The sequence below is a fragment of the Bos javanicus genome, chromosome 24 (genome assembly GCF_032452875.1).
Source record: "Bos javanicus breed banteng chromosome 24, ARS-OSU_banteng_1.0, whole genome shotgun sequence".
Taxonomy (NCBI): domain Eukaryota; kingdom Metazoa; phylum Chordata; class Mammalia; order Artiodactyla; family Bovidae; genus Bos; species Bos javanicus.
Genome location: NC_083891.1, coordinates 38,996,786 through 39,021,210, shown reverse-complemented (window position 1 = coordinate 39,021,210; position 24,425 = coordinate 38,996,786). Strand labels below are relative to the sequence as shown.

The following is a 24,425-nucleotide window of genomic DNA, read 5'->3' as shown; positions in this document are numbered from 1 at the left end:
GCGGTAAAGAATCCTCCTGCCAGTGCAGGAGATGTGGGTTCAATCCCTGAGTCGGGAAGTTCCCCTGGAGATGGAAATGGCAACCCACTCCAGTATTCTTGCCTGGGAAATCCCGTGGACAGAGGAGCCTGGCAGCCTACAGTCCATGGGATCACAGAGAGTCAGACACGACTGAGTGACTAAAGCCACCGCCACCATCATGCTGTTCATACAACAGTGTCTCAGGTTTCAGGAATCCTAGAATTTCAGCCTCTTAGAACAGAGGGAGAAGCCAGGTTCTTTGGGGTCCCAGAACCTGTGGTAGAGTTGAGGGTAGTTGCTGCGTGGCTGCCCGGCCCTCAGCGTCCTGCCTCATCCTTGCTCTTATTTATCCCCATTCCCCTTTTGTCTTCCAGAAGTAGCCTGTGATCTTTGATTGCTTCTAAAGCTAGTCCTTTAACTTGAGGTTGAAGGTTAGCGATTATCTTTTTTACCCAAGGTGACTTCCCATGAGCCTGCCCCGCGGGCTGGTGGACAACTCTCAGCTCGAAGCAGATTTCTTGCACCCTGGGCACCGTGTTACTTGGCTTCTCAACGTAGCCTGTCAGACTGATCGTTCCTTGAAGCAGGGGGCTGTGGCCTTGTTTGGGGGTGTTGGTCTTGTTTTGTTTTAAAAATTCTGAGTCGTGAATTCCCAGTACTGTTATGAAATCTGTCTCCATACTGATGGGACTTGATCATCCTTTCCAGGTTTACCATGGTTGTTGTGAAAGTGGTTTTGAATTATTGTGTTGTTGCCATAAAAACTCTTTCTGTTTCTTCTACAAACTTAAAGTCTGACACCTTCACAGGCTTTGGTCTATTGGCTTATAAGCCTTGAGATGAGTATGGCCCAAGAACGTCTTTGAAAAAAAACCAGAATTGTCCTTGCCACTGGTCCCAGGCATCGTTGCCATTCATTACTGTCAAGGTTTCAGAGATACTTTACAGCATTGTTGTTCACTGGGTAAGTCATGTCCAATTTTTTGCGACCCCATATTCTGCAGCACACCTGGCTCCTCTTTCCTCCACTGTCTTCTATATTTTATAATGATTTTTTTGAATTTTTTGAATTTCACTGTTTTGTGCTTTGAGGAGTGTCTCGTCCACTGCTGCCCCATCAAGGCCTTCTTGGCCTGTCGACTTGGTCTAATTTTGAGCTGATGTTGGTCATCCCCGTGGCTGCCAGAACGGCCTCTGTGTGATGGGATGAGGACCCCTTAGCGAGGACCGGCTGGCCTCACAGGGCCTGATCTCTGCCTGGCTGGTCTCATGAGCTCGCCTCACCAGCCACGTAGCTCTCATGGTCCAGCCACCACTAACCACGTGCCCTCACACCAGGACATGTACACAAGTTCTCACGCCCTTCTGCTTTTGCCTGACTGGTCACTTGTGCCTAGAAGTTTCTCAGGTCTATTTCTTTAATTACAGCTCGAGAGGTGACATTGACAAGTGTGAAGGGGATGGAATTGGGAGTGAGGAAAGAGAGGTCCCAATCCCCACCGTGAGCAGCTGGACAGACGGACACCTACTGACATGGGGAAGATGGAAGTAGACCAGATGGGGGGCTGGGAGGGCGTGGGGCCAATGGTTTGGATGAAGAAACGTTCAGTCTTAGGTGCCCCTGAAATAGCCAGGGAAACAGGACGGGCAGTGGAGTTGTGTCTGTGGGTCTGAAGCTCAGAGAAGTCACAGAGTAAGGAACCTGTATTTCGGATGTGCTCTTGTGCTGGGAACCAAGTGGAGGAGCTCAATTCCAAAGACCTGCAGAGCTTAGAAACAGGATGAGATGATGAATGTGAAGAGGAGGATGGAAATGAGGCAGAAGGGAGGAGGAAGATCTCGAGTGTGTCAAAAACACAGAGAATTCAGAGATGGGAAGGGACTCGCGTGGATTTACTGGCTTGTAGGGAGGTCATCGGTGACCTCAGTAGGATTTAGTAGAATAATGGGGACCACCCTGAAGGGTGACTGGGGATGGGGATGTGGTGACAGCATGGGGGTGAAGTTCTTTTAGTTTTCCTTCTGTTTAAATTTAAAAAAAAATTTATGGAATATAATTGCTTTACAGTGTTGTGTTAGTTCCTGCTATGCAGCAAAGTGAATCACCCACATGTGTGTGTGTGTGTGTGTGTGTGTGTGTGTGTGTATACATGACTAGTCACTTCACTCGTGTCTGACTCTTTGTGACCCCATGGACCATAGCCTACCAGGCTCCTCTGTCCATGAGATTTCCAAGAATACTGGAATGGGTTGCCATTTCCTCCTGCAGGGCATCTTCCCAACCCAGGGATCAAACCCCAGTCTCTTGTGTCTCCTACATTGCAGGCGGATGCTTTACTGCTTGAGCATTTTTTTTGTTTTAATTCTTTCCAGAACATGACTGTAAAGAAGAGTAGAGAGGTAGGGCCATCCTGGAAGGGTGAAGATGGGGTTGCAGAGGGGTAGGATGCAAGGTCAGGAGCAGTTGTTAGGTGTGTGGGGGTGTGTTTAGTGGATACTGGGTTTTTTTTTTTTAATGCAAATAGACTCCACTAGAGGAGTCATGGCAATGGCACCCCACTCCAGTACTCTTGCCTGGAAAATCCCATGGACAGAGGAGCCTGGAAGGCTGCAGTCCATGGGGTCGCTGAGGTTCGGACATGACTGAGCGACTTCCCTTTCACTTTTCACTTTCATGCATTGGAGAAGGAAGTAGCAACCCACTCCAGTGTTCTTGCCTGGAGAATCCCAGGGACGGGGGAGCCTGGTGGGCTGCCGTCTCTGGGGTCACACAGAGTCGGACACGACTGAAGTGACTTAGCAGCAGCAGAAGAGTCATGGGATATCACTGATTTTCACTTGCTTGAAGTTGGTAGTTTTAATGGATCAGTGAATAGTATTCAGGAGTCACAAATACTTAAGCTGAGTATATCAAGATCTACTAGCCTCTCTTCTGTACATTTATATTTGAAAGATCAAAGGGAGAAAAGGCTTGTTTTCTTAAAAATCATTAGTCTTACAATCCCCCAGGCAGGTAAATGGTGTGAAGGGGTTTCTTTATGAAATGTTTTGTTACTCCACAGGAATCCTGTTGTATATGTAAGGACAGAGATTTATATGAAACATTCTCCTGCAGGAAAAATCCTAGGTTTGTGTCTTTTAATAAAATGTCACTGAATTTTCTTATCTGCAAGAGATGTAGGTAAATTTGAATGCAGAAGCTACTGTGGCAGTCAGGAGATGGAGAAGTTAGAGATGCTACTTCTATAAGTGGAAAAAAATGAGGATAAACTGACTTTTTTCTTCTGTAGAGTAAAAAATTAGAGCTGAAAAGGAACGAAGCCTCAAATGAATGCCAGGGACCATTTTTTAAAGGAGAAATGAATCAGGAATTGGGAAGGATTTCATTCACACCTGCGCCATGCCTCTTTGGAAGCTAATTACCATTTCTTTTGGTAGTCATGGAGTAAATACAGCCTTGAAAAGAGGCATCATGGAATACAGTTTATGTTTCTTGAAAAGATAAAGAAGGCTTCTCTTGCCATCATCCCAGTGCATGTAGCGAAAGTCCTTATACCAGTTTTGAGGATTTAGAGTTTGTAGGATTCCAAACTTTTTTAAGCTGAAGCAGAACACAGTTAACAAGGTAAATTTAATATAGAGAAAAGGCCCAGTTTAGCCAAAGCTGAGCATAAGCGTTTTGTGTCACTTTCTGTTTGTGATCACAGGTGATGCTGTTCCTTCCAATCACCGAATGATTGCTGATTTTAGGTCATACAAAATTAATCTATCAGAAGAGAAGGGAGCATTGGAAAATAGTCATCTTTAGTGAGTTGGCAAGGATAATGTGCAATTTTAAATGGCGGGGGTCATCCAGGAAAGCAAAGAATTGAGTATAAGAAAAAGAAAAACCAAAGCACTGTAAAAATCATGCAAATCTAATACTAAAGAATGTTTCAGCACTTGGGTTTAAGATTGGAGATGTACATTATAGAATTATTAAACTAATGACATAAAGTAAGAAGGACCATATTAAGAAGCTTTGATTTTAGTTGTTTGTTATTGAAAAATCAGTTTATTGCTCACTTATATTGGCATGTGAATAGAGAAGGAAGACTATTTTCAAAGTTTTGAAATTGAATTTACAGGTTGAGGCCATTGATACAGTTTGCTCATAGGTACAATTTGACCTTATGCCCTTTCAGATGTTAGAATTAAATATTGATTCTAGTGAGATTCCAGAATTTTAAAACCTTACATTTTTAAAGTTTCTTACTTTCAGTTCAGTTCAGTTCAGTCGCTCAGTCGTGTCCGACCCTTTGTGACCCCATGAATTGCAGCACGCCAGGCCTCCCTGTCCATCACCAACTCCCAGAGTTCACTCAAACTCATGTCCATCGAGTCGGTCATGCCATCCAGCTATCTCATCCTCTGTCATCCCCTTCTCCTCCTGCCCCCAATCCCTCCCACAGCAAGGAAATTTTATTTTATTAAGACTAATAAAAAAACAGCAATGATTTGTATTTCTTGTATTATATATTTAGTGTTAGGGGAAATGATATGCTGAGGAAATTTTGACAAGGGCGTAGGATTTTATTTGAAGTGCGATTCTATGATAAATGTGATATATGCCAGGTCAGGTATTAGTTATTCCTAGGCAGAGAATAATGCTAGGTTATTTCACTATTTAAATAGCTGATAGGTGGTTCCTGGGCTCTGTCCATTTTGCATTTTTATTCGGCCTTTGTGGAGCTGGCTTTTTGCCTTAGAGACAAGACATGGAATTAAAGACAAAAACCAGGTGCTGAGCGATTTCATGGCTAGAATAGTAGCAGTCAAAATTGGGATATTTCTTTACGAGTTTTACCTTTCTGTTTCATGTAGAGTGAATCCCAGGCTAATTTTATGTTTAGAAAGATTTTTATCTTAACACGTATTGAGAAGATTTCAGCCCAGATAGTGAAGAATCTGCCTGCAATGCAGGAGATCCCAGAGTCAGGAAGATCCCCTGGAGAAGGGAATGGCAATTCACTCCAGTATTTTTACCTGGACAATCCCATGGACAGAGGAGCCTGGCGGACTACAGTCCCTGGGGTTGCAAAGAATCGCACTCAACTGAGCGACTAACACGCTTTCAGGTCTAGAGTGCAGTCATATGAGCTGTATATACCACAGTTACCTGTGTGGAAAAAAATACTTACGTTTAAAAAATAGTAAGGAAATCCGGAGAAGATAGTCAAAGAGGTGGCAGGGGGTTACAACATATTTATCTCTGCTTCTAAACCAAGAGTAGGGCTTGACTCATATCTGGTACTCCCTGAAGGTTGGGTGGGCAAGTTGAATTGATTATTAGAATGACTCCTCCCCTTCTAAAAGGAAGAATTCAGCTATAGTCTCTGAATTACACAATCACCACCTCTCCCTCCCCCTTCACTGTTTTTTCTGTAGACTTGACACTCTGTATTATAAGCTTAAAAATGAGAATATCATATTTACCTTCAAGATTTGCTTGAAAATCTAAAATATAAGGAGGAAAAAATTGTACTGGTTTTATGTAGATCCCTGGGTGGCCCTGCACTTGGATTGATGTTTACATTTACATGGTAACTGAGCACACGCCAGGTTGACACGTCTTTTATTCAATAGGCAGAATAGCTGGTGATGGTAAAAAGTTACCTAAAATAGAAAGCACCACATTCAGTTTATAAGATAGATTAGTATTTATAATGTTTCCCTCTTCAAAGTGTTAAGCATCTTCCAATGTGTATTGTGAGAATGGGAATTAAATGGTGGTTTTACTATGGAGTTTTATTGGGCATACAAATTCTACACCATACTAACAGGTGTATTATTTGCTTAAAGTGTGATACTAATTCTTTGCTTGATATATTTTTACCATAAAATTAGGATTCAGTTCCGTTCAGTCGCTCAGTCGTGTCCGACTCTTTGCAACTCCATGAACTGCAGCACACCAGGCCTCCCTGTCCATCACCAACTCCCGGAGTTCACTCAGACTCACGTCCATCGAGTCAGTGATGCCATCCAGCCATCTCATCCTCTGTCGTCCCCTTCTCCTCCTGCCCCCAATCCCTTCCAGCATCAGAGTCTTTTCCAATGAGTCAACTCTTCACATGAGGTGGCCAAAGTATTGGAGTTTCAGCTTTAGCATCAGTCCTTCCAAAGAACACCCAGGACTGATCTTTAGAATGGACTGGTTGGATCTCCTCGAAGTCCAAGGGACTCTCAAAAGTCTTCTCCAACACCACAGTTCAAAAGCATCAATTCTTTGGTGCTCAGCTTTCTTCACAGTCCAACTCTCACATCCATACATGACCACTGGAAAAACCATAGCCTTGACTAGATGGACCTTTGTTGGCAAAGTAATGTCTCTGCTTTTGAATATGCTGTCTAGGTTGGTCATAACTTTCCTTCCAAGGAGTAAGCATCTTTTAATTTCATGGCTGCAGTCACCATCTGCAGTGATTTTGGAACCCCCAAAAATAAAGTCTGACACTGTTTCCACTGTTTCCCCATCTATTTCCCATGAAGTGATGGGACCAGATGCCATGATCTTCGTTTTCTGAATGTTGAGATTTAAGCCCACTTTTTCACTCTCTTTCACTTTCATTAAGAGGCTTTCTAGTTCCTCTTCACTTTCTGCCATAAGGGTGGTGTAATCTGCATATCGGAGGTTATTGATATTTCTCCCAGTAATCTTGATGGCCATTTATGCTTCTTCCAGCCCAGCGTTTCTCATGATGTACTCTGCATATAAGTTAAATAAGCAGAGTGACAATATACAGCCTTGATGTACTCCTTTTCCTATTTGGAACCAGTCTGTTGTTCCATGTCCAGTTCTAACTGTTGCTTCCTGACCTGCATATAGGTTTCTCAAGAGGCAGGTCAGGTGGTCTGGTATTCCCATCTCTTTCAGAATTTTCCACAGTTTATTGTGATCCACACAGTCAAAGCCTTTGGCATAGTCAATAAAGTGAAATAGATGTTTTTCTGGAACTCTCTTGCTTTTTCCATGATCCAGCGGATGTTAGCAATTTGATCTCTGGTTCCTCTGCCTTTTCTAAAACCAGCTTGGACATCTGGAAGTTCACGGTTCACGTATTGCTGAAGCCTGGCTTGGAGAATTTTGAGCATTACTTGACTAGTGTGTGAAATGAGTGCAATTGTACAGTAGTTTGAGCATTCTTTGGCATTGCCTTTCCTTGGGATTCGAATGAAAACTGACCTTTTCCAGTCCTGTGGCCACTGCTGAGTTTTCCAAATTTGCTGGCATATTGAGTGCAGCACTTTGACAGCATCATCTTTCAGGATTTGAAATAGCTCAACTGGAATTCCATCACCTCCACTAGCTTTGTTCGTAGTGATGCTTTCTAAGGCCCACTTGACTTCACATTCCAGGATGTCTGGCTCTAGGTGAGTAATCACACCATCATGATTATCTTGGTCGTGAAGATCTTTCTTGTACAGTTCTTCTGTGTATTCTTGCCACCTCTTCTTAATTAGGATTAGGAAGGGAAATTATATGATGATCTGAGATATTCATTTTTGAAATATTTACCATACACCTGAGATCAGAAATTGCTTAAAATGACATGGTGACCAGTGGTATAGAAGCTCTCTTGCTTAGAGCAAAAAACAGCTTTAACTAGGGCAGCATGTCTATTAGTAGTAGGAAAAAGGTAACAGCAGGGAATAGCTTATTTAGATGTGATCATGTTCAGTTCTCCCATTTGGCAGATGTGGAAACTGAGGCACAAAATACTAGTGTCTTGAAAAGTAAATTATAAGAACATGGCGGTTATATCTTAGAGCGTCTTTTTTAGGATGTAAGAGCAGATTATTCTGTGTCAAGATCTGTTGTGTGAGTTTCAGATGGAATATGAGACAGACTTCTTCAACACTCAAGGGAAATGAGGGGGAGCTGAGAAGAAACCTTTGAGAGTGAACTTGTGATGAGCAGGAGAGGGGATGCTGTCTGGCTTCCCTCCGGCCATGGCCAGGGCTGGCGTGGTCCAGTGTGGGACAGGCCCGGCAGTACTTTAGGAGCCGCTGTTATACTGTGGTTGCTCATTCAGAAGGGCATAACAGTTATGGGACATCACAGAGGAAAGACGTTTATTCCAGGAAGAATGCATGGATTCAGGGCTGTGGAGGGGCAGAGCAGGGTCCCTGGGGAGGAGGATAAGAGTGAGAAATTGTACCTGCTTCCATTATTAGATCATCCTTCCCAGAGACTAAAATGTATCTTCAGCTGATACTGCAAATTCATGTTTCTGAAATTAAACGTATCTAAGTTAGGTCATTATTAGGATGGTAGTGTCATTTCCCTGTCACCTGTGGCGAAAATCTAATAGGAGGAAAACCCGTGATGGCCCCGAATCAACTTGACTGCTAGTTAAATGTTCATTTTGCGCCGTCGACGGGCACCCTTGCCAGTGGTGAACTTGACAAGGCTGCTTGCTGGGTCTGTGTTGGGTTCTTAGCGTTTCTCCCTATTCTGGGTGCTGGTTCCCCGAGTGATAGGACTGTCCCTCTCTCTGCCTGCAGAACAATCGACCATGACCACCGAATCAGGATCAGACTCGGAATCCAAGCCGGAGCAGGAGGCCGAGCCCCAGGAGGCGGCGGGGCACGAGGGGGCGCAGCCGGGCCCAGAGCCGGCCGCCGAGGAGCAGCCCCAGGCGCCGGAGCAGTTCGAGGAGGCGGCAGCACACAGCACGCCGGTGAGGAAGGAGGTGAGCCTGCATCGCCCCGTACCTCTGGCATTCCAACTCAGAACCATGAATGAATGTCTGCTGAGCTTTTCCAGGCTTTGCTCTGGCCTGGGTCTCCTAGCACTAGCAGGAACGTGGGAGGTCCAGGGGACGGGGGGGATCATCTGCTTGTCCTCTTCTGTTCCCCTAGCAGATGGACACTTAAGCTGTTTTAAGACTTTCAGTGAATGACATTCCACAGCCTTGCTTAGTAACGCCTTTCTTTGATGAAAGCACTTCAGTTCACACTGAAATCTGGACTTCGGGTCCACGGTTTTATCTGAGTTTACAGGGAGGCTAGACACTGCACTGGCAGCTCTAATTATGCTCCCAGTTGTTTATTTAAGCCTCTGGTGGCTCAGACAGTAAAGAATTCACCTGCAATGCAGAAGACCTGGGTTTGGTCCCTGGGTTCAGAAGATCCCCTGGAGAAGGACATGGCAACCCACTCTAGTATTCTTGCCTGGAGAATGAATCCCCATGGACAGAGGAGGCTGTTGAGCTGTAGTCCATGGGGTCGCAAAGAGTCAGACATGACTCAGCGACTAAGCATGTACACACTGGTTCAGAACTATTCTAATGTTTCCCTGGGGGCTACTCTGACCTTAAGGTTACCAGCTGTCTCTAGTAGGTGTTCAAGCTGCTCTCTTTCTCTCTGCCATGGACATATTCAACTTGGTTACCTAAATGTGTTTAAGTTGTCATGGAAATGTGATTATTCCTTTAAAAAATTTTCCTACAAAATATAAAGCATGATTTATACCTGGGCCTTGAATGAATCCATATTTAAATTTTTTTGTCTTCAAACTTCAAACCTGGGATTGGTATGTTTTAGGTTACTGACTCATGGGTTAAGGGAATCTGGGAATCTCTACATATGGTTGACCTTTTACAGGTTGAAAGTGTCTGTGTCAAGCTAGAAATTCTAGAGAACATCAAAAGAAGAGACATGAAGTCCCCATGCCTTTTTAAAAACACAACATATAATTATAACATTAAACTGTATGTTGACAGCCTGATTATTTTATTTCTTTTCTCATAGTACTTAAGTTCTGCTTTTAAACTCTATAAAGAGTCATGTTGGAACTTCCCTAGCAGTCCAGTGGCTGACTCTGCACTTTGAAATGCAGGGGCCATGGGTTCAATTCTTGGTCAGGGAACTAAGATCTTGCATGTGGTGCGGTAGGGGGTCAAAAGGAAAAGAATAACATTTATTTTCATGCTCTGTCTGATCTCAGACATTTTGTGAAGGGAGCTGTGGGTTATCCTTTAACTTTTTGTCAGGTAGAATCTAAGGAGCAAGTGTTGTCATCACGGTTTCCCTTCCCTTTTCTTTTTGTGTAGACATGGTGGCTGTAGGGTTTTGCTTGTTTTCAGATCTTCAGCAATTTTAAATTACTAGGCTGGATTTTTCTATCCTCTTCACTCTGAAATGAAATAAACATGAAAGTGGGAGAAGAGTTTCTATACCCAAATATAATTAGACATACATGGTTAATAAAAGGATTGACTTTCTATACTCAGACGTTGGAAACTAAAGAGAAGTGTGACTCTAAACCACTTTTCTTCTGTGGTTATCTCAGTGTTTCCAGAACTCTTTTCAAGTCCTCTGGACGTCAGCTTCCTTCTTTACAAAATGGAGAGGTCAGAAAAGAGAATTTTCTAAGAACATATCTTTCTTTGGACTTTTCAGAGTGTATTTGCAGACCAGTAGAAGAGGTGGTTGGGCCCATGCGTTGATATACATTGGTGGTGATCTAATAGATAGAAGAGGGGTAGAAAAAGTCATTGGAGAGCAGGGCACAGGGAGATTCCAAGGGGACTGACTCAAGGGAGAATGTTACTGTTCTGTAGGATCGCTCCCTCTTAAAGTTCTGAGTCTAGCTTGGACTGGACTGTTAGGCTTTGAAAGCAGATTAAAGCCTTTGAACAGATTTGATATTTTTTTATACTGGCTCATTACAATGAAGGGGGGGGTGGGAAGCAGACTTAAAGGATTATTTTTAATTAATTTCGTACTGCTAGCTTCTTGAATTGAGTTAGAGCTAAATCACGTATTTTAACAGTTGTAAAATTACTGAGAAGATTAATCCTTAAAACTCTGTAGGCTTTACAGTTTATAAGATAACCTGGTATGTTTATGGAGCAGTATGGGTCATGGAGTAAAGGACCTGCCGAACAGCTCGACCCAGTGAATGAAAGAAGCAGAATACATTAGATTCAATCTTAGATGATTTGTTTACTTTTAAGGCTTATACTATCCAATGCCTTTGTTTTTTCTAATTGAAGTATAGTTGGTTTACAATTTGTATTAGTTTCAGGTGAACGGCAGTGTGATACAGTTATACACACATTTTTTTTTTCAGATTCTTTTCCATTATAGGTTATTACAGGGTATTGAAGATAGGTTCCTGTGCTGTATGGCCCTTGTTGCTTATCTAGTTTAATATATATATAGTAGTGTATGTTAAGTTGCTCCAGTTGTGTCTGACTCTTTATGACCCTATGGGCTGTAGGCCTCCAGGCTTCTCTGTCCATGGGGATTCTCCAGGCAAGAATACTGGAGTGGGTTGCCATGCCCTGCCTCCAGGATATCTTCCTGACCCAGCGATTGAACCCCGTCTCTTATGTCTCCTGCACTGGCAGGCAGGTTCTTTACCACTAGTGCCACCTGGGAAGCGTGTATCTGTTAATTCCAAACTCCTAATCTGTCCCCTCACCCTTTCTCTTCTGATAACTATACATCTGCTCACTATGTCTGTGAGAGCCAATGCCTTTTTAAAAAGTCAGGAGCCCGAACTTCCCTGGCAGTCCAGTGGTTAAGACTTCACCTTCCAAGGAAGGGGTTGCAGGTTTGACCCTGGGTAGGGTGCTAAGATCCCACATGCCTCAGAGCCAAAGAACCAAAACATAAAATTGAAGCAGTATTGTAGCAAATTCAATAAAGACTTTAAAAATGGTCCATATAAAAAAAAAATCTTTAAAAGTCATTTGTACCCTTCTTTGCTTGGGCGAAACTTGATGGCATTCACTGAGAGCTCAGCACTTCTCGTATAAATACTTGAGTCAAACTGAAAGAAGTCCCTATGGGTACATTCAGGTGGCAGAAATTATTTAGGTGTACCTGTTAGTATTATTTTTGTTTATGTGTATCCATTCCTTATATCCTAATTCAGACATCCCTCACCCTGTAGGAAATAGAAAATCCCGTTTCTACAGTGTCCTTTGGTTGCCTGAGCAATGCAATATTTATTTCCTGTCTTGCAATGAAAACTGTCCATTGTTTGCTCTCCACAGGTCACTGACAAGGACCAGGAGTTTGCTGCCGGACCTGCCAAACAGCTCGAATATCAGCAGTTAGAAGACGATAAACTTTCTCAGAAATCATCTAGCAGCAAACTATCTCGATCTCCATTGAAGATCGTCAAAAAGCCTAAAAGCATGCAGTGCAAAGTGATACTTCTGGATGGATCAGAATATACCTGTGATGTAGAGGTAAGTGTATATTTAAAATATTTTTTTTGTCCCAGATATTGAAGAGCTGAGGTATATTGGTCTAAAGCATGCAAGATGTCTCTTTGTTTTTCCAGATCTCTGGAAAATTACTCAGACCCAGTTTCTAAATACAAAATTATTTCCAGTCTCTCTCACAGGGGATCAAATTACTGAAAATACTTGTAAAGTCCCCAAAATGTTACAATTAAGAGAAAAATGTGATCTTCTTTAAAAAAAAAAAAAAAAGAAGGCAAAATATCTAATACTTTCCATGGTAGGAAAAACATTTTGGAGGCCTTAAAAAATCAGGTTTTCTTTAATATCCTGGCTGTGAGCTGTCATTGAAATGAATTTTACTTTTTCTATTTGCATTACTTATGGCAGGGTTGTTAATTGGAGGAAACTTACAGATTTCTGTACACAGGAGCGGTAGGGTAATTTGAATGGTGAATGTCCTTTTCCTGCTTGGACAATGAGTAGGATCTGCAGCTCAAGTGTAACAGGGTTTTAAAATTCACATCTGCAGCTCGAGTGTAAAAGCATATGCTCCTCTGTGCTGTCTCTGTAAAGAAAACAAAATTCCTTTGAGAGAAAGGGCAGATGAATGACTTTTATCAGAGATGTGTGGCCAGACCAAGTTGACAGCTGAGAGCAACATGGGCTGTTGAGAGCCGTAGAGACACGGATGGTCGCTGAGTATCGCGAGAACACAGGCTGGGCGCGAACTCAGGTGGGAGCTAGATGTCTGCCAGGTCCACCGCCCGCCATCCACAGCATCTTCTCCTTGCGCCGAGCTGGGGGAGATTGCCGTTTTAGATTTAATATTTTCATTTAAAGAGCTGTTCTTCTGCCTCCAGCTGCCTGCCCTTGGTCCTTCTCACATCCCTCTGCTTAAACCCCGCCCACCGCATGACTCCACCGGCCCCCTCTTCTGCCAGGGGTGCTGAGAATCTGGACCTCTGTGTGTGGTTGTTCATTTCAGTTTCTCTTTTCTCATGACACAGCCAGCACCAAGCCCACCTGATGCCCTGTGTTCTCTGCCTGTAACCCCTGCCTCGTTCCTTGTAGTCTACACAATGCGCTCAAGGCACTAGTGCTTTTCTTGGAACAGAAGGTTCAAATTCATTTCGCATTGGTAACATCATTTAGGGTGGGGATGGGGTTGCATTACCAAATCACTACAGATTACAGGGACATAGAAAACAATTTTTTAAATAAACTCTTAAATCAAAAGTGATTTCATTTATCATGTTAATTTAGAGAATTTTTGTCATCCTGTAACCTGACAATTGTTAGTGGGTTGCTTAGTGAAATGGGCTTGTTTGTCACCGACTGGTTGAATAGGAAAAATGGGTGGGGAGTAAAATATATGTTCTGAGGTTTGCCACACACAGATCCATTTGTTGCAGTTTGTCTGCTGCTTCTGATTTTGCCTAATTTCTTAGCCCAAAGTATTCAATTATTGATTCAGATGTTTATTCTGGAAACGAGAAGATCCAATAATATAATTTTACCTGGGCTTTACTATGAAGCTTAAAGCCCTTTTGTAACCTTTAGCAACGTTGCATTTTTCCAATGTGGATCCACCTTCTGGAAAAATTTAAGTCAAGAGAAGCTTTCTTCCTTAACTTGAGGGTGAGTCTTTCTACTGAATTATATTTATATAATGGAGTAAATAGGGTTCCCTGGCAATCCTCTAGTCAAGACTACCAGAGTTTTCTAAAGAACAGTCTGGAAGAAAGTGGATAGTGTTTTCACACAGGGAGAATTCCAGCAGAAAGCGTAGGTGCATCTGTGGAAACCAGTAGCTCTGATGGCTTCCAGTGCTTTTTCCTGTTCTAAGACTCATGGAGAGAAGAAGCACAAAACTCTGGAGAAGCAGGATTACGACTCCCGACCCCTGTCCTCAACTCGAGCAAGTGAATTAAGAATAGAATGGAGGAGACAGTAAGAGGAATATCTCCTCCCCCTTTATTTTTGCATTGAATAGACCTCAAACAAGGCATTTTATTTTAATGAAATCTATGTGCCTAGCTGTTTGTCCTCTCTGGCTTATTTAATGCTTTAATGTTTCACCGTCAAAATCAACAAGGCTCAGTTTGCCACGACTGTGTCATGAGAATTTATAGTTGCCAGCAAAGGACCCCCTGCCAACACACACACACACACACACCTTACCTGTACCTGATTCTCTCTTCTTTTGATGGTACAAGGTAGCTTTTCCCCTTGCCCAGTAGTGCCGGGCAACAGCGACCCTGAAAATCAAGATACAAGAAGCCTTTGCTCTCTGAAAACAGTGACTTCATGAAGTGTACAGTTCCCGCCCCCACTGTTTTGATGGGAAGCCCTTTCCAATTGTGCTGGAATTTTCAAATTTCCCTCCAGCAGTAGCCGTAGATCGTTGTAACAGTGGGTGTTTTCCATTTGAGAGATGTATTTCCTCAGTCATTTTTTTCAAACTCTTCATCATGACTATCTAAAATATAAAAAGAACTAATTACACATAAAATATAAGAAAAAAATCCGATGATCAGCAATTTGATATGCATGTTTGGGCAATGTTTGCAGGCCCCAGGATTGTCACATTTGCCAACAAAATCACCAATACTGCCCTTCCCTTCCTGTCATTTTTATTGGATCTTTAGAGAATGCCAGCTACTTCCTATGGCCAGTTTGTCACCGTCATCATTGCTATTTAGTTCTTGACCTTGAATTTTAAAAGAGAAAATAAACAGAAGTACCAGTCACAACAATAGAGGAAGTGGTGCTTATCATGTTTATTTTATTTTAATTTCACTCTCATTGTTTCCAGGTCTGATTAGCGTACAGTGTACTTTCTGATGACCATCCAGTTAGAAATGCTTCCTCTTATTTGACACCATTTTCATCTAGTCTGATTTGGTTTTAGGAAAATAAAATAGACATGTTTGAACTTTGAATCCATATTTCATCCATATTTTAAGTCATTTTCAGATGTAGTTTGGTTTGTTCTCCATAAGAAACCCAACGGGTGGAGGAGTCCCAAGCTTTACCTCAAAAGTGGCAGAAGGTAGACCTTGAAGCAGACTTTGTTTTTCACAAGGTCCCACTGTGTTGCTGGTTTAGTCCTGAGCAAGACCAAGTGCTTGTGAGCCCCAGGTAATCCCATGTGGGGCTGGAATCCAGGGGACGATGCCCGTAGGTGAAAGAACTCTAGCCTCTCTGGAGAGAGCTTTGATCAGATTTGGGCAAATACAGAAGGGACTTAAGTGTAGCAGTAAAACCTTAGAAGCCTGCAGCTCAGACATCCCCGCAGCTTTGGCCATGCCCAGAGGCCTGCAGGTTGATGGACTCCATGACTGAGTACCACTCAGATCCTTCCCAAATCCAGAGTGTTTACTCCAACATGCACTTCTTGCTACCATTCAGAGATGCTTCCAAGGGACCAGGGAGGATAAAGGAATATTTTGCCCTCTGTCCTAAATATGCTTTCATCACCTTCTAACTGTTAGAAAGGGACTGTTAAAAATTTTCCAAATACCCTGTCTTGCTTGTGATCCAATTAACTTTCCATATCATGCTTCTGTTTCATGTATTCTACTCACTGGGGTTTAGTTGGAAAAACAAAATCACTGTCTGAATTTTCCATCTTCTCTAGGTTACATGATTAAAATGCCTTATGGTCCCTTTAGAAGTTCTTGAAAAAGTTTGTGTTAGTTGCCCAGTAGTGTCTGACTCTTTGCGACCCCATGGACTGTAGCTGCTCCACCAGGCCCCTCTGTGATATTCTCCAGGCAAATATACTGAAGTGGGTTGCTATTCCCTTCTCCCAAGCATCTTCACAACCCAGGAATTGAACCCATGTCTCCTACATTGCAGATAGATTCTTTACCATCTGAGCTACCAGGGAAGCTCTTAGAAGTTCTTGATTGAACAACAGATAGATTTGCTATCACGCAGAAGGTTGAATAGAACACCTCTTGCCTTTCATGAAAGTTGTAGTTGTGAAAAATAAAAAATAAGAATTTTTTTAAACCACTATGAGTATCATTCACTCAACTACTACATGATTCAGAGGTTTGGATTCTGTATAATTGTGTAAATTTGGATTTAACCTCAATGGGTTTCTGTTCAACTGTGTTTTACTACATCAAAACATGTTATGTCTTGTGACCAAGTGGCCCGATCTTGCAGCTGAGCCTTCCAGCTTGAAGACCAGTGGACTCCTGACCACAGAAGGGCTTTAATAAACTCAGTTTCCTTGTGCAGTGACTCTTTGAGCAACCATAGGAACAGGGACACACGAGGACTGTTAACAGGCACCTTCTTATTTACCTGACATAGTCAGCATGCAGTCTTCCCAAGGTGTTCAGATTTGACTTCTTGAAGATTTAAGAGAAACAAACTCTTTTACTAAAGGTGTTAAAATTTTTCTCCTAGTTTTCATTTCAAAAAGTAACAGGGACCACAGCCTCCCAGGCACATAGCTCCAAGCTGATTCAGGTCCCAGGACAGGAGTCTCTGCCACTAGTTGAGCTTCTTTAGCCTCCTTCCTAGAGGAGGCCCTTGATTACAGCTTCCAAACATCTCTTGAGGTAGTGTCTCCAGCAGGCATCTCACTCACATCTCTGTATTTTGTAGAAAACATTGATTGATTTGTACATGGCAGGTACTGAAACAGTTTTTAACAAGGGGGTCTTAATTATGATTTGTCTTAATGAGCCTTCTTTTTTTCTTGTTTACAACCATTCTAGTCCCTAGAACTGACATCACACAGTGTGCAAAAGATGACAAGGAAGACATTGATACAAAGCATTTCTTGAGGGCCTGCAACGTTCCAGACACTGAAAACCAAATGATGCAAAGACTTCAAGCTTAGACAGGGTGTTCTCTTCCTCAGGAGTCACAGTTTTAGATCTGGAAGGATCATTGGAGATAACTTTGTCTCCTGTCCCATTTCACTGAAGAGGAAATAGGCCCAGAGTAGTTAATGTTATGCCTGAGGACACACAGCCTGGAAAGGACCATGAAGGGCTAGGGCCCAGATCTCCTGCCCTCTGCTCCAGAACTTTCTTTGTTGTTGTTCAGTCACTCAGTCATGTCCAACTCTTTGTAAATCCATGGACTACAGCATACCAGGCTTCCCTGTCCTTCACCGTCTCCCAGAGTTTGCTCAAACTCATGTCCATTGAGTTGGTGATGTTATCCAACCGTCTCATCCTCATCTAAGAGACGGGTTGAGTTGATGGAAAGGATGTCATCTTCTCAAGACTTCTTAAATCTAATTTATCAAAAGGACCACCCAGGCCTTGCTTCTGGCTATACTATCATGAAATAAGATGCCCTGAAAGATACCTGCACCCCTATGTTCGTAGCAGCAGTATTCACAGTAGCCAAGACACGGAAACAATCTAAATGGCCATTGACAAAAGAATGGATAAAGAAGTTGTGGTACATATATACAATGGAATATTACTCAGCCATAAAAAAGAATAGTATAATGCCATTCGCAGCAACATGGATGGACATGGAGATGATCATACTACGTGAAGTAAGTCAGACAGAGAAATACAAACATGGTATCACATGAGGAATCTTAAAAAGGATAGAAATGAACTTATTTACAAAGTAGAAAGAAAATCACAGACATAGAAAACTTACGGTCACTAAAGGGAAAAAGAGGGGGGATGAATTAGGAGTTTGGGATTAAAGTATACCCATTACTCTATACGGGCTTCCCATGTGGCATGATGGTAAAGAATCCACCTGGCAATATAGGAGACGCAAGAGAGGCAGGTTCGATCCCTGGGTTTGGAAGATCCCATGGAGAAGGAAATGGCAACCCATTCCAGTGTTCTTGCCTGGAGAATCCCATGGATAGAGGAACCTGGTGGGCTGCAGTCCATGGAGTTGCAGAGTTGGATACCACTTAGCAACGAAAACAAAAAACAGCAACTACTACTATTGCGTATAAAGTAGGTAAACAAAAGCACTACTGTATAGCACAGGGAGCTATACTCAATATCCTGTGATAACCTATAGTGGAAGGTAATCTGAAAAAAAATTTTTTTTTTCAGTTTGCGTTACATGAGAAGCTAACATAAGTTTGTAAATCAATTCTACTTCAATTGAAAAAAAAAGATATTCTGTGAAGAGTAGAACTTGGAACCAGCACTTTTTAATTTTGAGTAAGAAGGGGAAAACAGCTGGGGAAGTGTCTTGCAGAAGCTCTTCAAAGTGGGGAAGGGACCAGAGCTGCAGCTGATCTCCACTCCTTGCCAGAACGTAGAATGACTGGGAGCCAGTTGTACAGTTGTTGCGTGTCCTACTCAGAGTGGAAAGGCAAGTCTGATCTGGGACTCTCACCATCCTTTCTGGAGAGAAACACTTTCCACAATACAGTGATCTCTTCCCCCAATTTTCCTGATCAATTGCCAGTTCATTTCATAATTACAGCATTTTCCCCATGAAAGACAGGTTATAATTTTCAAGATTATAGCTCGTCTCCTTCTCGTTAGCATTTAAATTGATGCCTTACTTCTTCCGGCCATAGTCTTGGCTCTGCAGGAAGTCTAGGGAGAACGCTACTGGCATCAACCACACAATGAGAAAAGTCTTTTCAAAGTTAGTTCACAACCTGGGAAAATGTCTACATGGTGGATCATCTCTTGAATGTGATACCACTTTTTTTGTTGTTGTTACCTTCAATGTCAGAGGCAGGTGTCTTTGACCTTGTCCCTTCTTGGACAGCAGAGCTCAAGTCTTGTAGAATAGCAGGTTCTTAGGGTCAGAGGACAGTGTAAACTCTAGTTCAGTCCTGCACTCACATTCCAACAAAGTGCAGAGGTAGGTTCTGGAAGCCTGGAGGACAGTGATTTTAAAGTCCTTGTCTTAGGGACACAGTAAAATAGTCACAGAAAACCAGCTTGCACACAATTTCGTGGTGTCCATCCACATACTAGCTGATCTGGTCTTAGAGGGAAGTGCACACAGTCAGGCAGCAGTTAGTGTCAGGATTTGACTGCCATGTATGCCTTACAGTCCAGCGTCCAACTGGCACAGGAAGAGAGCTGAATATGAGGATCGTAGTTTGAAAACCCAGAGAAGGCAATGGCACCCCACTCCAGTACTCTTGCCTGGAAAATCCCATGGACGGAGGAGTTGGTAGGCTGCAGTCCACGGGGTTGCTAAGAGTCGGACACTACTGAGCGACTTCACTTTCACTTTTCACTTTCATGCATTGGAGAAGGAAATGGCAACCCACTCCAGCGTTCTTGCCTGGAGAATCCCAGGGACGACGGAGGAGCCTGGTGGGCTGCTGTCTATGGGGTTGCACAAAGATGGACACGACTGAAGCAACTTAGCAGCAGCAGCACCAATTTGAAAACCCTTGTAATTTAAAAGGAAATAGCCAGCTGTTACTTCCCTGATAGCTCAGTGATTAAGAATTCGCCTGCCAACGTAGGAGGCACAGGTTCTATCCCCGGGTCAAGGAGATCCCCTGGAGAAGGGAATGACAAACTACTCCAGTATTCTTGCCTGGAGAATCCCATGGACAGAGGAGCCTGGCGGACTTCAGTCCATGGGGTCACAAAGAGTCAGACATGACAGCACGCATGCACAGCACAGCTTATTACCTTATAATATAGTAAACACTGGAAAGTATTTCTTAAATCTGAGAAAGTAAATTTCATCTTGACTGTCCCTTTATAGGCTTTTTCCCCCCAACCTGGAAAGATTATCAGTGTTTCCATATGAGCTAATCATTTATCTGGCAGTTGGGGAAATGCTGAATGATTTTATTAAATATGAACAGGAAGTAACTGCACTCAACACCCACTTGTGAGGACTGAGACACTGACCTTAAACAGGAAATTTGCTTTTCTCACGCTGCCCGGCTTGAACCTGCTGAGATCAGACAGAAGATGTGGCTAAGGGTCTGTTGCTGTTATGCCAGAAATCAGTAGGTGTTTAACAAGCCTGAATATGTGCTGAAGATAATTAAACACACTCCATATCTGGCTTTCAGCACTAGCCTCCTCTCATGAGCCAATTCCCACTTTATGGTGAGTGAGGAGGCGGTGGTCCTTGGCGTTGGTGATGAACTCCTCAAAATGTGTAGGAAACTCTATTAGAGAAGGTGTCCGACTAAGTCACCCGCTTTTCCTTCACGCTTGATCCCTTCAGAAGTCCCTTTACAGTCTTTCTAGTTCCAGTAAGCCTTAATTCAGTATAGTTTCCAGTTTCTTCCTTGGTAACTCTGAGTAGTGTTATTTGAAGAGGTTTCTTTACTATTTTTTTTTAAAATCAGAGTTTAGTTGCTTTACAATGTTGTGTTAGTTTCTGCTGTACAGCAGAATGAATCTGCATGGTGTGTGTGTGTGTGTTTGTCGCTCAGTTGTGTCCAACTCTTTGTGACTTTATGGACTGTAGCTGGCCAGGCTCCTCTGTCCATGGGATTCTCCAGTCAAGAATACTGGAGTGGGTTACCATTCCCTTCTCCAGGGGATCTTCCCAACCTGGGGATCAAACCTGAGTCTCCTGCATTGCAGGCAGATTCTATACCATCTGAGCCAGCAGGGAAGCCCTATACATATACATAATATGCCCTGTTTTTTGGATTTCCATCCCATTCAGCTCTTTACCACAGAGCATTGAGACCACACAGTTTTGAATGTCTTAAAAATGCAGGTTTCGCTTGTGGCTCAGATGATTAAAGAATCTGCCTGCATTGCAGGAGTCCAGGTTCGGTCGCTGGATCGGGAAGATCTGGAGAAGGAAATGGCAACCCACTCCAGTATTCTTGCCTGGGAAATCCCATGGACGGAGGAGCCTGGCAGGTTATAGTTCACGGGGTCGAAAAGGGTCAGACATGACTTAGCAACTAAACAAGAACAGCAACAAAATGCAGGTCATCCTGTATTTGTCCTTCTGTAGCAAGTAGAGAGTCCCAGGGACGGGGAAGCCTGGTGGGCTGCCGTCTATGGGGTCGCACAGAGTCATCTATGGGGTCGCACAGAGTCGGACACAACTTAGCAGCAGCAGCAGCAAGTAGAGAATAAGAGAGTCTTTGTGAGCCTGTTATCCTTGAGGAGTTTTGTGATGTGCTTGGTTTTAATGCAAATAACCAGGGACAATAGGAGCAACTCAGAAAAAGCAAAGAATTGGAAATCTACTCAACTCACTTCCATTTCATGCTGAGACAGATTCTCTGCTTTTGTAGAGAACTTTCTCTCTTGCCTGAAGAAATTGGGAGTGGCTGTTTGAGGCACGTTTCTTAGATTCTTCTTTCTTTTTTAGGATCTAGGTTTTGAAATAGGGCTGATGCATAAAAAGCATGACTCCAAATCTTTAGCTGACTGTAAATACCTCCCTACGAGCAAAGATTCCTCCGCAGTGGTTCATGCTGTTAAAAATGGTATGCACGTGTCCGATCATATTTTTGGCATATATTTATTATTAGAATGTGTTGGCTGACTTTCCCTGTGGTGATATTTAAGTCAAGTAGCATTCACTTATTTTATTTACTTATTTTTAAATTTCCAGAATAATTCTTATTGTACTCAGGATATTTACACAGTTCTGTTTAGAATTTTGGCAGATAAGGAGATGAGAAAAGTACACATGGAGAATTTGAAACGTCAGGAGCAGCTGAGAGTGAAAGGGAAGGCCAAGGGCCGGCCGGGAAGGATGGGCTTGACTTGCTAACAGGGTTGGGTATTTGCACATACTGGTTTTCTGTGCGTGTGGATGCTCAGACTTGTCTGACTCTTTGCGACCCTATGGACTATAGCCCACCAGGCTCCTCTGTCCATGGGATTCTCCACGCAAGAATACCGGAGTGGGTTGCCATTTTCTCCTCCAAGGGACCTTCCTGACCCAGGGATTGAACCTGCTTCCCCTGTGTCTCCTGTACTGCAGGCGATTCTTTACTGCTGAGCCATCCAGGAAATTGGTTTTCTAGCTGTATAACACATTCGGAGAAGGCAATGGCACCCCACTCCAGTACTCTTGCCTGGAAAATCCTATGGACGGAGGAGCCTGGTGGGCTGCTGTCTATGGGGTCACACAGAGTCGGACGACTGAAGTGACTTAGCAGCAGCAGCTGTATAACACATTACCATAAACGTGGAGATGTAACACATATCATCTCACATTTTTTGGCTGGATTGTTGCTCAGCATCTTACAGAGGAGAAGTCATGTTCTTCACCGATTGCACTTTGTATAGAGGCGGGTCTAAGGGAAGATGCATCTACGTGCTTTCTGGTGCTGTTGGTGGAATGCATTTCCTTCTGGTTATAGGACCGAGGTCCCGTCTTGCTGCCTGTCAGCCAGGGACGACTCAGGGCTGCTGAGTTTGCTATCAGTACATGAGGCTCCATCTGTCCCAGCAACAGAGAACCTCTCCCACCTTAGATTCCTCTACATTCAAGTCTCTCTATTCCCCACTTTTTGCTGCCAACTGGAGAAAACTCTCTGCTTTTAAGGGCTCAGCTGATTAGGACAATGTTCCTATCGAAAGGTCACTGGTGCCAGCTAGTGTAACCTAACTGTTAGATCTACTCTGTCTGAAACCCCAGGGATCAGGCAGGGTGTATACACCAGGGAGATGAAAAATCACAGTAGATAATGGGCACTTCTGAGGGGTTTTGCTTTGGGGAGCTGGTTGACCATTTGTGTTTTTAAAAGCTACTTCTACTAAATAATAATTGAAACAGGGATGCTAGTTGGCAAGAGTTGCTGAGGACCACCAACCAAGGTGGCCAGTGGGACAGAGGGGAGAGGATGGATTTTAAAGAACTACCCTGAACATGAGCAGACATGATTAACTGCATGTGTGGGCAGGTATGTAGGTGGGGAAGAGATGGTAACTAACAATGGCATCCACATTTGTAGACTACAGTATAAGAAGAAAAGTGTGTGGAGGGGAAACTAAGTCTAATGTAAGCCTATTGAATTCGAGATGCCTGGAATATGGAAGTGGCAATCTGCTATTGCAGTTGGATACGTTGTTTGACCATTGGAAGAGAAGTCAGGCTGGTAGGCACTGTGCAAGCCGGTACTGTTTACAGTGGGTCACATAGAGGAGTGAATGAAATGGTGCAGATGGCCAGTGAATGAGTCGGAAGAGCATTAACAGTAGAGCTCTGGGCAACACTGACGCTTTGAGTTGGGGTGGGAGTGCCTTGTCCAGCTTCCCCCACCCCACCCCCAGATGCTCCTGTACACCCAGGCCCAGTCTCTTCGGGCCGTACCCCTCGCTTAGGAACTGGATGTGCTCAACCCCGTGGGAACGTTACAGCAGTGATTGTGGTTGAGCGTTATTGTTGTTGCTTGGTCGCTAATTCGTGTCTGACTCTTTGCCACCCCATGGACTACAGCACGCTAGGCTTCCCTATCCTTCACTGTCTCCTGGAGTTTGCTCAAACTGACGTCCGTTGAGATGGTAATGCTGCCGTTTAACCTTCTGTCACCCCCTTTTCCTTCTGTCTTCAATCTTTTCCAGCATCCGGGTCTTTTCTAGTGAGTCAGCTCTTCTCATCAGATGGCGAAAGCATTGGAGCTTCAGCTTCAGAATCAGCCCTTCCAGTGAATATTCAAGGTTGATTTCCTTTAGGATTGACTGGTTTGATCTCCCTGCAGTCCAAGGGACTCTCAAGAGTCTTCTCCAGATCTATCATTCAAAAGCATCAATTCTTCAGTGCTCAGCCTTCTTTATGGTCCAATTCTGACATCTATATGTGACTACTGGAAAAACCATAGCTTTGACTAGATGGACCTTTGTCGGCAAAGGGATGTCTCTGCTTTTTAACATGTTGGTTAGGTTTGTCTTAGCTTTCCTTCCAAGGAGCAAGCATGTTTGAATTGTGGTTGCGTAATGGGTCTCCTTCAGAAAGGTTCAGGAGAGACTCTCCACAGAGAAACATTCCCAGTATTAGTTTCTAACTGCCGTCAAGGCATGGCACTACTGAAAGCAGCAAAGATGAGGCCATGGAATGCCCCAGGGACGGTCCATGGAGAAATAGTGTCATTCACTGTGATTGATTCTTGTTCTCCCTCCTGTCCGATGCCTGTTGTCCCTTTATTTCTTTAATTTGGCTCTTTGCTGTCCTTTGTACATTAGAATTTCAGTTACACAAAGTGATAAGGACAATAACATTTCATTTCCTCTAAGGAAT

The 24,425-nt window shown here is 43.3% G+C and overlaps 1 protein-coding gene across 17 annotated transcripts in view; it reads left to right on the top strand.

The window, feature by feature from the left end:
* The window catches only part of EPB41L3 (erythrocyte membrane protein band 4.1 like 3), a 145,952-nt gene that overhangs the window by 44,244 nt on the left and 77,283 nt on the right, over nt 1-24,425 (top strand). For all 17 annotated transcript variants that reach the window (XM_061399880.1, XM_061399895.1, XM_061399891.1 and 14 more), the window contains 2 exons: nt 8,566-8,753; nt 12,069-12,266. In XM_061399880.1, the coding sequence (XP_061255864.1) occupies nt 8,577-8,753; nt 12,069-12,266 (375 nt within the window). In that variant the 5' untranslated portion in view covers nt 8,566-8,576. Of the gene's footprint in view, nt 1-8,565; nt 8,754-12,068; nt 12,267-24,425 lie in introns of those variants that run through there.